Source organism: Bombyx mandarina, chromosome 25 (genome assembly GCF_030267445.1).
Source record: "Bombyx mandarina strain Sakado chromosome 25, ASM3026744v2".
In the NCBI taxonomy this organism is placed as follows: Eukaryota; Metazoa; Arthropoda; class Insecta; order Lepidoptera; family Bombycidae; genus Bombyx; species Bombyx mandarina.
In genome coordinates this window covers 3667260-3683090 of record NC_143231.1, presented here as the reverse complement: position 1 = coordinate 3683090, position 15831 = coordinate 3667260, and the positions used below count along the sequence as shown (strand labels likewise).

The following is a 15831-nucleotide window of genomic DNA, read 5'->3' as shown; positions in this document are numbered from 1 at the left end:
GTTTATAATCCAACGAGCGTTAAGTTTTGTTTTTGTTTTTATTGAATAGGGGGTGGCTGAGAGCTCACAGCCCACATGGTATTAAGTGGTTACCGGAGCTCATAGACACGTAAATGCCGCCACCTACCTTGAGATATGAGTTCTAAGGTCTCTGTTTTAACATTACATCGGCTACCCCAATCTTCAAACCGAAACACATTACTGCTAAGTTTTATTATATAAAAAAATATTGGCTACCCACGTATTATTTGAGTGGGTTTATTAATTTGGCATAAAATCACTGAAAAATGCGCTGCCACTGAACTACCACAATGTTGTTAATTGTTCCAAATGAAGGAACATTCATCAAAGCAATATCCCAATGAGGAAAATAAATCAAAAATCTCTCAAATCAAAATTATCCTGGTCTACTAAATTTAGGGGGCCGTGTTAACTCTAGGATTAATTTCAACTTAAGTTCAAAATTTCGTAATGTCATTGTTGTGTGTGTGTTAGGTTTTCAATTTTCTTTTGATCAAGTATTAGGGTTCATACTTCTTTCATAATATTTTAGTTTAAGCAGCATCCGTTTATTTCAGTTTAAGCATTAAACAAACCTTAAATATCCATACTCAATCATTTACTTAATGGCCACAACTGACATCCTTTAGTAATCATATTAAGGTCAACATATAAGAAAGATTATGAATACACGTACAAAAACAACCGTTATTTTGGTGCGGTCCCTTCCTTTATAGCACGCGTTAAGCCCGTAACCGGAAAAGGGGAACAGAATCTTTGAACATTATCGGCCTTGGTAATAATACAATTACCGGAGTTCTACACAAATTAAAAAATAAATAATAAACGTGTGGCACTCGGGAATTGCCGCGGTAAAGCGCATAGCATTTTTTATCAACTTATGCAATTATAATTAGACAATGATAATTTAATATTAAAACAATAATAAAACAAGACCACGCTATATTAAACATTCATAAAAGCAAAACATTAACTGCCCCCTTCACACTCATAAGCCAGACCGCGCGAGAGAGAGATGGGCAGACTTTTCATTATGCGCATGCAGTGTGACGTCACGCCACGTGCTTATTCACAAACACTAAACAAGCGCAACGTGTGAATGTGTTGAACGCGAGCTACATAGTAGGCGTAGTGGGGGTGTCAGGTTATTTTCGTTACGGAATTTCTTGATACAGTCGCAGCGCTCAAAGCCCGCGATAAAATCTATGCAATAGCTTAAAAAGTCAATTTTTTTAAGGTACAAAGAGAAGGCTAAAAAAGATCGTTTGAGTTATAATTCCGCGTTCGGCCTGTCGCGTCGGTGCGGAACGTTCCGATGTTCGAGTGATACTTATGTAATTGGTGCACTATCACATGATCGACTAATTTAAAATGGCGTTTTTACTTTACCGTTACGCTCAACGCGACTAAATAACTCGCGCGGATAATGACACGCTTCGAACCTTTTATTCGGAGCGGTGACTAAGTTTAAGTCGCTTTAGAACGATTAATCTCATGACAATATCTTTAGAATGTAAAAGGATTAGAGTAGAACAACCGAATGGTTTTTGAACATTTTACCGGCTATACTAACTACTATATATGTCAGTATCGTAAACAAAAATATTATTACGATACACATTCACATTCAACGACTCCAAGCTAAGATTTCTCGTGTGTTATGGCTACAGGATACACATAGACAAAGATAATTTCATATATTTCACAAGGACACTGACAATGACAATGACAAACTAGTCAGGATCGTTAGCAACTCAATCGACGATCAAAAACAATGAATAAATAAAAACTTTCATACCATGGATGCATGCGTTTTTAATTATTTTCTGAATTTACAGTTCTTACGGTAGTTACCCGTCGTCGAGTTTGTTTCTTTCAAATTAGGACCAAATTATTAATTTATTTTAATAATTATTATTAATAATGATTAAAATAAATCGTTTCCTGAAAATCTAATTAGAGCTGTGAGATAAACGGTTGTTACGTTTAATAATTTAAATATACATGCAACTTTTAAAACTGTGGCGGGTAGCCATCATAGAACGCAAGATAATTGACAGATGCCTGAATTTCGCTTACGACATTTTCAAGATAAAGCGCATATATACAAGTTCCGAACAACAACATTCGGACCGTCGGTCTACCGAGCAATATCACCCGCTCGGTGGAAGATCTTTCCTTTCGTCGTATATTCCCAAAAAACTAAACCTTCCGCGATTAAAAACTGTAACTCATAACTTGTTATACAAGGCACGTTACAATTAAATGTTATGTTAATTTAAATACATTTTTAACAACGTTGATGTTTTGCTGACACACGGTTTACGTAGCGTTAAGTGATCACCGGAGCTCAAACCGACTATAAAATTAATGAGACCCTCTAAAACTACGTCTGGGAGTAACGCCTGTTGCAACGTTTAAATTAGAATTCATACTAACCTATGCCTCACAAACTCTCAACAAAACTTTTGATTAATATATTCATGCGACTGTCATACTTATTTTTATTTATAAAGTTTAATACGATTTATTTTAATACATACCTAGGCAAACCTTATATAAGTTTATAAGGTATTACTTTTCATTTAATGTATTTTTGTGCCACCGAAAATAAGAAATAAAAAAAACCTGATAATTACAGTAGCCCAGATCTGCGGCTATTAACCATAAGCTATTAATGCCCTTACGTCTGAGGGGGGCCTGGGGTGTTTTAAAGCCGCACAGGACGATAACACAAGCCTTTATTAGTTTTACCGTGAAGCAATCTTGCCTCTCGGTCTGAAGGACGAAATATCTTTTATTCAACTGGAACCATGAAGATATATCTCAATATGTTTTTTTTCCTACCTATCATAGTAACCTCGAGGGGTTATTCTAGGTTTTGAGCTAGTAAGTAGGTGAGCTCATGGGGCTTAAACCGGGAATGTTGGTAACACTGGCCCTAGCATGAGCAGTGTGCTTAGTTGCGATTAGCCGCAAATTTGTATGCAGTTGGAACAGCGCTGCTAGCGGCAAACGTTGCAACTCCATACAAATTGCAGTAACTTTTACGCTATAGAGAACGTTAAAGAACTCGCACAAGTACACAGTGCTTCGCAGAATCTACGGCCGAATCGGAAACGCGACCCACTGAGAATCTCAATATGATTGGCTGTACCATCCATAATGGTGGGATCTGTTACGTTCGGTAGCCGGTTGAAACCAGGCAAATTCATCAACTTAAAAAAGTTAAAAACTAATCAAATATCGAATGTATCAGTAAAGTTGTTGAATATCGAAAACACGCCTACTTACACAGCTAGGTACTATATAGTCAAAGTGGTCTGTCGCAATGTTTACTAAATTAAAACAATAATATGATCGCGCTATTGATTTTATCATATTGAATAATTCTTTTTAATATCAAGGAGCAATGATATCAATTTTTTTACTGGTGGTAGGACCTCTTGTGAGTCCGCGCGGGAAGGTACCACCGCCCTGCCTATTTCTGCCATGAAGCAGTAAAGCGTTTCGGTCTGAAGGGCAGGGCAGCCGTTGTAACTATACTGAGATCTTAGAACTTATATCTCAAGGTGGGTGGCGCCTTTACGTTGTAGGTGTCTATGGGCTCCAGTAACCACTTAACACCAGGTGGGCTGTGAGCTCGTCCACACATCTAAGCAATAAACAATAATAAAAAATCAATTTTTTTTATTGCTTGTGCGGGTGAACCAGCCTACAGTCCATTTGGTGTTAAGCGGTTATCGAAGTTCATAGGTAACAACATAAATGCTGTTACCTACCTTGAGATGTGATTTCTAAGTCTCACTGGTATTGCTGCTCCATCATTCAAATCCGAAGGCCGCCGGTTTGTTCTGTTACGCCGCAGAAATAGGCGATGGATGGTGGTAATCACCCGCGCGAGCTCACAAGATTCACTACTACATATAAACATTTCATTTACAATTAAATTACTTAAATTACCAATTAAAAAAAAACGCAAGCCAAAATTAATTCTTCAGTTTGGGTGTTGACAAACAGAAATCACTGCTTCCGTTACGTGCAATACTCGAGTTAGCTAAACTTTTTTTCCATTATTTTTTTTCAATAATTCTTGTGTGAAGACCTTGATTTGTCATTAGATACAGACTTTGTGCAAGACATTGATCATTATTGTAATTCGGCAAGTAATGCTTTGATCTACTGATGTTTGCTACTATATAAAGTACGAGTAATTATAGGATGCATGTGTCCAGCATTTTCTACATGCTTGGTAGAAGTTCATGAATGATTATGTGAAGGATAGTGCGAATTGCCCAGGATTTCTGGTGTGCAAGGTCACGACTTTGACATAAACTGGTGGCAGGACCACATGTGAGTCCGCACGGGTAGGTACCACCACCCCGCCTATTTTTGCCGTGAAGCAGTAATGCGTTTCGGCTTGAAGGGTGGGGGCAGCCGTTGTAACTATACTGAGACCTTAGAACTTATACAGGGTGGCCCATAAGTCCTTTGAAAAGTAAAATTTGAATAAAACGAACAGGGCGCGCGTGAGCGGTGCAGGGGAAGCGTGGGGAGTAACTTCGGTTTCTGGGAATTTAGTCGCGATGGAGCGTTTTACCGGAGCGGACCGTGCGTTTTGTGTGCGCGAGTTTTATAAAAACGACAATTCGGCAACCGTTGCGCGGCGTAAATTTCGAGAACACAAAGGTTTACACAAATTTGACGACACTCCAACTCTTCAAACGATTAAGAACTGGGTTGCTAAGTTCGAGGAGACCGGTTCGACGTTAGATAAACCGCGGTTGGGTCGCCCAAGGACGTCACGTACGGAACAAAACATAGACACAGTGACACAGTCTATTCGCGAAAATCCGACACAGTCAACTCGTAAGCGATATGTGGCTATGATCGAAGAGTTTTTCATACCAGAATTGCAAAACTTTTCAGGCTTTAATGCCAGGACGTGGTTTCAACAGGATGGGGCCACTTCTCACACCTCTAACACTGCTATGCCCGTTATCCGTCAACTTTTTCCTGGCAAAGTTATCTCTAAGAGAGGAGACATTTCCTGGCCTCCACGTAGTCCAGATCTGACCCCGATGGATTTTTTTTTGTGGGGCTACCTTAAGGCTAAAGTATACGACACAAACCCGCGGTCAATTGAGGCCCTAAAAGAAAACATCCGCAGAGAAATGACAAGCATTTCAGCAGTGACGTGCCGCGCAGTCATCGACAATTTTAGACGTCGTTTGCAAGAGTGCCGTGATCGCAACGGATTACATTTAGGAGATGTTATTTTCAAAAAATAATTCCCGTTTTTTAAGCTTTTTATGTAAATAAAAATTTAATTCATAATGTAATTAGTTTTATTTTAATAATTTTTTTTCATATCAAAGGACTTATGGGCCACCCTGTATCTCAAGGTGGGTGGCGCATTTACGTTGTAAATGTCTATGGGCTCCAGTAACCACTTAACACCAGGTAGGCTGTGAGCTCTTCCACTCATGTAAGCAATAAAAAAAAAACTGAATAAAATCTATGAAATGTAAGCGAAGCCTGCGGAGAATATGTTAATTAGGAAAAATCACGATTCACCTTCGTGTGCGTTTTGAACAAATGATCAGCTTGTTCTTTATTGGTTACTTTCTTCACAAGAATTATTTTAGACACCTATTACAACAATGTTTGACGCAACCAGAATTGATAGACCATCAAAAGATATTCAATCAATAACCCTGTCAAAAAATACTTAGTGCTGCTTTCATGAAAATGGATGTATAGATATTCTTATTAAAAATATAATAATGCTAGATTTTGCTTGCAACTTGGCCCGCGTGGAAATAGTTCACAAAGAATGCTTTATTTTAGAACAAATTTGGTTAGCATAAAAAACGTTATAGTGAGCCAACCTTTACATATTGACATATGCTGTCGCGGACTTTTTTTAGATCTTTTAAAGGGGAACAATTCTGTTATACATTATTTTAGCGAAACTTTAATTGTTTCTGTAGTGCACGCAACGGAAGCTCTCAAAAGGGGAAAAAACCCCGATTTTGAATCATTCTTTATTGGTGCTCCGTTTGTATTGATCTTAGCGTGATGTTGTATAGAATTTTTCAAATCGGACCAGTAGCTCCTGCGATAAGCGCGTTCAAACAAACAAACTCTTCAGCTTTATAATATTAATAGTATAGATATATTTTTGTAGATTCAGTGGCGGCAACAAAAATTGTATTCAAGGGTGACGGAAAGTTCTATTAGCTGTCGCCGAAATAATCGCAAGATTTGTTGACACATTTAGATGCTTATTACTGTACAAAAGGTGTAGGCTTTTAATAATCTTGTTAGACATATTTTAGACAGAGCTTTTTGCATCGCTATGTGACAGACTGAAAAGATTATACTATGTGCTATCTAAATATCATACAATATATATGCACAGAATGAAATCTTATTCTAATTGGTTGTATAACTTGCAACAACAACAAAAATTATAATTTTTTTATCACAGAAGGAAATCATTTACCAAATCGTTTTTTACATGTGCCTACAAGTTGCGGTATTATGTAGCTGATAGCGGTGTTAACGCCCGTTCAGTTTTGCCAAGAAGTGTATTTTTGGAACGTGTCAATAAGTAAGTGTATAGTAAATTTAGCCAAGACACGTCATGCGCAGGGCGGAGTAATGATTGAATTCACTCTCTGATTACATTTTTTATTTACTAACTACATCGTCCACATCATGGATAATGATATTATCATGAAAACGAGAGTGGGACTTAGAATATTAATTCACTAGCTTTTACATGCGGCTTCGCTCATATTAATGTAGAAAAAAATGAGATCCCTCGGAGATATTACTTTTCTGGATGAAATGTACCCTCCCCTATGCCTTTATCTGAAAGCTGTTCATGTGTATGCAAAGTTTTATTGTGATCGGTTTAATAGTGAAGTCATGAATAGTAAACAAACAAACACAATTTCGCGTGTATAATATTAGTATGGTAATAGTATGGATATAAAGTCCTCGCGAATGAGTGTGGGTCAATGTAATTAACCGAATATGAATATTTCGAACGTTGTGACTTTAGAAGAATCACTAGGAAATGCGTACGATCTTGATAATCATGTTCTCAAAAAAGAAGTAGGTACTCTCGTCTTTGGAAACTAAAATCTCTGGAAGCACATCGAGCTGACTCGGCAACGGCTAACGTTATTCTTTTGTTGTTAATTACCATAACACGATTCAGGGTCACCCATTATGACCGACAGGCTGTCGCCGCTTAGGAATTAACATTAAAATAAAAGTAAATGAAATTTAAAACTCGAATGTAGAAGATTTGATTCCGGCATTGTAAACTACGTATTTTTATCAAAGATTTTTTTCAACATTCTATTTAATGTTTTGATTTTTTATTATTATTGCTCTTGTAGGCAGACGAGCATACGGCCCGCCTGATGGTGAGAGGTTATCGTCGCCCAGGGACTTCAACAATGCCAAGGGCAGAGCCAAGTCGTAGCCTACAGTTAAGTACTCTCAAAAAGACAAGTTTGAAGAAAGACATGTAGCGCTCGGGATACACCGGGGAGCTCATTTCAAAGCTGGATGGTATGTGGCATAAAAGATCTCTGGAAACGGACTGTGGAAGAACGCAATGGCTCCATGTAGTATGGATCAACTCTACTCCGGTGGCAGGTGGTAGGATGGTAAAAACGGAATGATGGTATCATCTCAAACAATTCCTCGGATCACTCAAATAATGACATTTCAGTTTCATTGTAATACTTTTACATGCAAATAACTATGTATATGTATTTGAAGGTTTGTCGATTTGAACAATAACGATATAAATGCAAATTAAATCAAATAGCACGACTCGCGTTCCGGTGTTCTGCACGTATTCGAATTAAAGAAGCCTGAATTAACAATGTTAATTTAAATTTTCAACTATTATTTGACTTAATATTATGTATTTTGAATGAGTGATGTCTATTTGGTTTAATAATATGTACGACTTTTAGGATAATCAGATACACCTAAGCACAGAAACTAATAAGGGCATTCCCTATATCTGCGTATTATGTAGGAATATAATCGAATTTCTATCGATACTTCTCGACTTGTTTTTGTTGTTGTTCGTAACACCGTCCTTCCCTTGATTACTTTATCTTTCCGAAATTCTTACATCATCCTCGTTTCTAATTTCACTGATGGTAGGGCGTATTTTAGACGCACCCATATATCATCATTACATACTACACATCATCATTATCTACTATATACCATGATTATAACCGTTTCTGCCGCAAACTATTCGTGCGTTACGGTCTGAAGGATATAATTACCTTAATTTTCCTACTGCCTTGGCTATGAATTGATTCAACATTATCGAGACCAACACCTCACGTTTGAAAGTGGACGAACGGCGCCATTGTCTTTCGGTTATCACTTATGACACCAGGAACAGCGTGAGTTCCTCTGCCAATTTAATGCAAAAAAACAGAAGAAAAAAAAACTGTTTCATAGTCTGCACAATGTGGCCTTAGCAATTTTTTTTTTTTTTTATTGCTTAGATGTTGGACGAACTCACAGCCCACCTGGTGTTACTGAGCTATAGACATCTAAGACGTAAATGCGCCACCCACCTTGAGATATAAGTTCTAAGGTCTCAAGTATAGTTACAACGGCTGCCTCACCCTTCAAACCGAAACGCATTACTGCTGCACGGCAGAAATAGGCAGGGTGGTACCCGCGCGGACTCACAAGAGGTCCTACCACCAGCAAATATAGTTTATTCATATTATAATATAGAAATTGAATGGGTATGGTTCACCTAAAATATAAATACTAAGTGACGTGTCTTTACAATACCCAAAATCGGATACAATGATAATATTCGATTATAGGTAGTAGCTGTTAACATTTTAGTCCTATACGACGCATAGAGGTTTATTAGGACTGCTTGACAAGCTGTTGTATATTTCACGTGCTTTTTCTTTTCGTTTTGTCAACCAGTGTTTTATAGGTTCTGTCCGTTATATCTAAATCTAAAGACAAGATTCGGTTGTGGTCTTATAAGCAAGAAGTCGATTATACCTATTCGTAATCGGGCGATCATGTGTTCAATTATCGTACGAATGTCACGATGAAGATATGTAGATGGTGTAAATTTATAACTACTGGTTGTAGAGCATAATGTAAACCGCATAGATCAGTACCTACGTCTCACTTGTCTTTGCCGCAAAGCAGTCTGTTTTCCTATTTGAGGACCGTCATACTAATGCACTGCGACCTCGTGATTCGAGTGGGGCGACGAGCGTGTGTTATTCATGGTCGAAAACGGTTAACATCACCTGGTTTAAAGCCGTTTCGACCGAAGTACCACCTGGGTAGGTAGGATCATATGCTTGTCTACGCCAATAAAAAAAATACAACTGGTATTATTAGTTTTATTTCTGAACGCATTGTCTGGTCTATTGTAATGGATTGTTCGATTAATAAATGTGACTTAGTCGAAATAAAATTGCTTTGTTGTAGGACTACACGTGTTCAAGAATGACTTCCGCGATGAAAGAATATTGAAAACGAAATAACAAAAAATCAATTTATTTGCATAAACACTGGTTGGTAGTATGACATACTGCTTGCACTGGTAGGTATATCCTACCTATTTCGCTTGCTACCCTGACTTCACTCTGAGTGGATTTCGGCAATCACGTTGTTGTTTTAAGCTCTTGCTACCACTGAACACCAGGTGGGTTGTAAGCTGGTCTACCACCCACTTTGACTAGCAAAAAACGTTTTGGTTTATAATTCAATATACTTTCACAGCGGTTTCACATTTTTGTAGGTGGGAAATATGTTATTATTGGTGTTATCCTAAACATTTTAAATGTATTAAATATCAGTTATTTTGCAGCTTTTTCTTTTAATTAACGTAAGTATATGGGCCCGCTTATAACTGATTGAATACCGAAGCCATGAAAATAGGTGTTTGAGCCCACTGAGTCCGCGACCGAATCGGAATCGCGACCCATTGAGAAGATCCGATGGTAGATTTTGCGAAGCATTGCTCTTGCTGGGGCAAGTGTTAGCATATTTTTTCAGGTTGAGCTCGGGAGCTACCCTATTCGTCCGCGAGAAGTTGGAATAGCCTTATAGGCCATAGGCTAACAACGAATAGGCATCCGGAAAAAAATAATTATGACATGAATTACATTTTAATAACCTATCGGCGCTTGCTCACCGCAATCATTGACTACTTTGCTGTAAAAATAGACAGATCAATGGTACTAATGCGATTTCACATTTAATTACGTAAATGTTGGTACTGTGCCGGTGAATTTATTACAAGCAGTTGTTCTACTGTGAGTCCTTTTTATGCTATATTCGTTTCTTTTAAAGTTGGCTATATTAAAAAAACGAGGTTTTAAAAATCAACAAGTGTGCGTAAAAATCTGAACTGATTATTTGGAAATATAACATTTTCTATACGGTTCCTACTATACGGCGGCATCTAACATTGAATGAAACAAAAAAAAAAATCAATTCAACATTTTTTTTTTTTTTTTTTATTGCCCTTGTAGGCAGACGAGCATACGGCCCACCTGATGGTGAGTGGTTACCGTCGCCCATGGACTTCAGCAATGCCAGGGGCAGAGCCAAGCCGCTGCCTACAAAACTGAAGGAATTCACTTGAGATTGCGTAAGTAAAAACTGGCATCATCTAATATCTATAGTTATTTTTAAAACGTATCGAAGTGAGTTCGTTTCGCAAACCATTTTTGTCAATTTTACTATTCACATTTAAAATATATGTTAAAGGTTGACATGTATTTCTATTGAACAAGAAATAGAAGAGATATAGTCAGACACTTTGTTGGTAGAGTGGTTAGTAATTTTGGCTATTAGATCACAAGGCCCAATTATCAGTCATAGATTTAATCTTTATAAGAAAAATCGCTAATCGGTGTCTGGATATACTAGTTCTAGGGAAGTACATATTATTATGTGTTTTCGAAAACTATAACTGAGAAGAAAACCTTTCAATTCTGTTGAATATGAAACATCTAATGAATATGAGAGAACAAACGACCGATACTCTTATAGACAAAGATAACTAAAATAGCTGTCACTATTATCTAAGACGTCTATTTAATAATACTTAAATAAACATTATCACCTATTTTATAACCGACATTGTATAATCGATGTTAATATCCGATTTATATTATTATCATTGTCGGCTCACGGGCGTGAGTCGTTTTACTATTTTCATTTATAACTGAGCATCCGTTGAAGTAGTTTACGAGTTCGTACACACTGGTTTTAGTGGTTGTTAAACAAATATTAGACCAAAAAAAAAGGATATATCGTGCGTCCCGGAGCGTCGACCGACAAGATTTAAGAGTGTCATGATGTCACAGATACAATGTTGCGCTCCACTTGGGTCTTGAATATCAATAGCGTGTGTTGACTCTTTTGCTTCGGGTTATGAGTAAGTAAATAAAATCATTAATCTTTTTGATATCGACCGGTTTTTATTTAGATGATTTTCTTTTATGCAGTATATGAATTGAGTTTTCGGTTCACCTGGTGTATACCGTCACTTATTTAGAGAGATGAGGTCGGAAACTCAACTGTATATTGTGAATATGACGTGCATTTTCTGATAAAAGGATGAACATCTCGATTTTTTGCGTAGTTATCTACAGCAGCGGACTGAATTTCGGCCTATCTGTCGTAAACACGACGCAAATGCGGCCACCCCTTTGGAACATGAAACCGAAGTAACGGCTACTTTACTATTCAAAACTCTACCACATTAATGTTTCGCGAGATAAATAGGTAAGATGAATAAGAAATAGCTTTACATAATTAAATTTATTTATGAATGTAAGGTAGTGAAACCAAATTGCCTCCTCTGTCTATTTTTTGTTTTTATTGAGACTTCATACTAGAAAGACATTTTACAAGATTTTTACGTTTGTTATGGTGGGGTCGTATGAATGTGTTTCGTATCGTCTATAAAAAATGAAAAAGCTCAAATTGACACTGCTGTAGCCCCTGATCTGCCCAGAATTTTCTCGTCATTTACAATAAACTAATAAAATTTTCGAGTACATTACATTTTAAGATAACTACAAATGAAGTATCCTGTTTGTTCACGAAAAATAAATTACTTAATTTCATGATTATCTTTGGTGATAAAACTTAATAACGACATGTAATAATATTATCAATGATTCTCCATGACGAGACCAGTCAAACCAGAACTTTAGCCAAAACTTTCACAATCACGCCACAATTGATACGCCTTGGAGTCTTTAATAAAACAATGCCACAACTTTAACATTCACAATATATTCTCAGGACTTGTTTCATTGTAATATTATATGGACATTACTGATCAATTTTTATTCTTAATCGTAGTAATACCAGCGTTACGTAATATAATAATTGATCTCATCCCCCGTCGTCTTTAAATACGTTGCTTGATAAATAATTGGCGACAGGGCATAAGCGTGGTGATACTACCAAAATAAATGATTCAAAATGCATTTAGAAAGGATTTCCTTATTTAAGGGAGTCTGACATTAAGCCTTGTATCCCAAGATAGGTGATCTATCTTATTTATTATTTATTAACTCAATAAAAAAATATAGTACTTTAAGAAAATGCTAGAGATGTTTTCGTAAAACTTGGCAAGCAATGTAATAATATAAGGTCATTTGTTTTAAATTACATATTTTCACACACACCACATTTTAATTTTATTTAAGTTACTTTCTTGATAACTGTTATATTTTTATTATTATTATGTTTAAAATGAACTTCAGTAATCCTATTACATTATATAGGCTTATAACACTGATATTATTAGTGTAGGTATTAGCGACATAAGCAGGAAAAATAGAAGAAGAATAATGTATGATTAAATATATTTAAGGGGACTTTGAAAATGGATAATTAACTTATTTTATTAATGCTATTTTATAAAATACTTTTAGTGTTAATTTATATAAATACATATTAAATATTTTGAAATTTCTACTATTCAATTTATATATGCATAGAAATACTATGTTAGCTTATATAACAAAAAATAGTTTTTAGTTGGACAAAACTAAGCATAGGTCATTGAGCTCAACCAATTTTCAAACGCTGAAGGTCACTGATAAAGACAATTTTATACTTTTATTGAATAAAAAAACACTTGAAAAAAACTACTATTTTCCATTTTCATTATTGAAATTTTAATAATCATCCTAGTGATTTTGAATTTATTTATATCTGTATGTGTATATCATATGGTTTCTTATTGTACTGCGTCACTGTGTTTTTAGTGTATTTTCTTTACTCAGCACCTAAATTAAATTTATATTATGCAGATGTATATTATATATCTGCATGTTTGCATTAAAATTGCAATATGTAGAAATTTATAAATAGAATACAATAACAAACTAGAGTAGAGCAGAGACGTTTTGTTGTAGATAAAAATATTCTATTACAAACAAATATACTTAAAATAACACTACGCTAACACAATACTATTAATTTAAACTGAAAGAATGCAATGTATTGTTATGATTCTTTTCCTAGATACCCTGAAATGTTTTAATTCATTTATTGCAGGGTCACTGAATGACAGCTGACAAACCCTTTAAACTTTTATGCCAAAATAGATTTAATAATCACTGTGATCATGGTCTATATAAATCATTGGATTAATAAAATACCTTGTAATTTTGAATCCTTTGCATTTGCAATATTAAACTTTCAGTTTATTGCAGCATATACCTACTGCTTTCAGTACATCTGAAGTATTTGTGGTAGCCTTGATAGAATAAAGAAATGCATGTTTGTTTATGTTATTAGTGTTGATTGCAAAAAATTGTGTTTGACAGCATTTTCAACATGTTTTTATTATTTTAATAATGAGAACAGTTTGGCAGTAGTTTGAGAATAATAAAAAAATGTGTATAGCTCTTTTAAGTTTAAAAGATTAACAAATTTTAACATTAATTCATTGAACTGACAATTTAACTTGATTTAATAGCAAAGTAAAATTTTATTGGCTTTAGAACATATTTTATAATTGTTGTATAGGTAATTAGAATGAAATTGTTAATTTTATGTTTTGGAGGGAAAAAAATATTTCATTTTAAGATTTACTATATTGACCTAAGGTAGTGTAAAACTACGGGTCAAGATTTAATTTTAAAATTAAAAACTTTAATAATCCCTAATTTATAGTTGATAAGAGAGTAAGTAATATTTATTTACCCATTTAATGAAATTATTAAATAAAATACATTCCATCGGTTCTAACAAAATTATTTTATTAAGAATTAGCTAATTTTGAAACAAAGACATAACCTTAACAGAAGCATTACATTACATGATAGGAAGTGATACAAAAGGAAGGGCTAATTAACATTCGACGCGACGGACGCCGAGTGCGGTACATGAGGCGCTCGTGTTGTTCTCGCGACTCGCGGCATCAATATCCTACAGCAACCGACATCCTCGACTAACACCGTCCATACACAAACAAACCAATAATTTATAATGACTTGCGACGCTACACTTTTACTGTTTACTTTCTTATCATCCCTAAACCCTTCCAAGATATACCAAATAACCCAAAAACAACCAGCTCTCGTATCAAAATGTTTTGACAACATCGAATATAACCTAAAATCTCACGTCAAAATCATCAAACTATTCTAAAAAACTATCATCTCAGTTAGGTAACTAAAGACGCTTCATGCCTAACCGCCCGCACGCAGATACACGAGCCGATACAATGATACCTAGACGTAAATGCTAATGTCCTATTTGATTTGACGAATTTTGGTAAAATATAACTTTTCCGCAAACTTTATCAAACGGTTATAAACACGATAACCTCCACGGATACATAAAAACCGGCATTTTTTGGGTGTTTAATATGTTTGGATTAATTAATATAAGCAATTAATGAAAGTACGACAATCAAAGCAAAGCACCGCTAGTCGGCTGGCGGTGAACCGGCGAAGCTACAACAAAAATAACCAATTATTGCTACTCACCGCCGACTCTGTACATATTCGCAGCCATTTTTATACACAATCACTATTCATTAACACTTAATTAATCTACATCTGACACAATTAATAACTATAACACTATGTAATTGAGCTTTTAACAATGTTTTTCATCACGTTAACTCCGGACGCCTTTCGCTGATCGCCATTTTCTTTCACACTACTAATTTGGCCAGTGCGCAGTCGCAGTTTTTGGCGTAAACTTCCTGCTTTTGAAACAAAGCAATGACATGTCATTAATTTTGTGTCCACAAATAAAATCCAAATGATTATTATTTTGAATTATAAAAAGAATTGTTTGAAAATAATATCGTCCATTGAAAATTTATTTTACGATGTCCTAAAATAAAAAAAATAATTCATTCAACCACGTTTCGTTCTTTTAACGGGAACAGTGTTGACAAGATTTTAATTACATTAAATATTTACTATAATTTTTTTTTTCAACAAGAAGTAAGAAAGTTTCTTTAATTAAATAATTTTTAACATAATATTTATTTGTATATTGAAGACTGAATATAATAAATTGTGTTTTATATCTAAAATTAATTTTAATTCGAATTTGGAATGTGGAAAGGAACGTCAGAGAACCATAAACAAAACCAAAAATTTTTATCTTTTTCTCGCTTAAAAGTATTCTTAATTAAAAATGTTATTTATATATTTTAAGATTTATTATTTTGTGGTTCGTTTGATGGTAAAATTTCAAATTATTTTTATATGTTGTGATGGATGG

General features: G+C 35.2%; 1 protein-coding gene across 2 annotated transcripts in view; it reads right to left on the bottom strand.

The window, feature by feature from the left end:
* The window catches only part of MTA1-like (metastasis associated 1-like), a 78101-nt gene extending 62650 nt beyond the window's left edge, over positions 1-15451 (bottom strand). For both annotated transcript variants that reach the window (XM_028175574.2, XM_089738579.1), the window contains exon 1: positions 15081-15451. In XM_028175574.2, coding sequence (XP_028031375.2) covers positions 15081-15108 — 28 coding nt within the window. In that variant the 5' untranslated portion in view covers positions 15109-15451. The remainder of the gene's footprint in view (positions 1-15080) is intronic.
* Between the last annotated feature and the right edge of the window lie 380 nt (positions 15452-15831).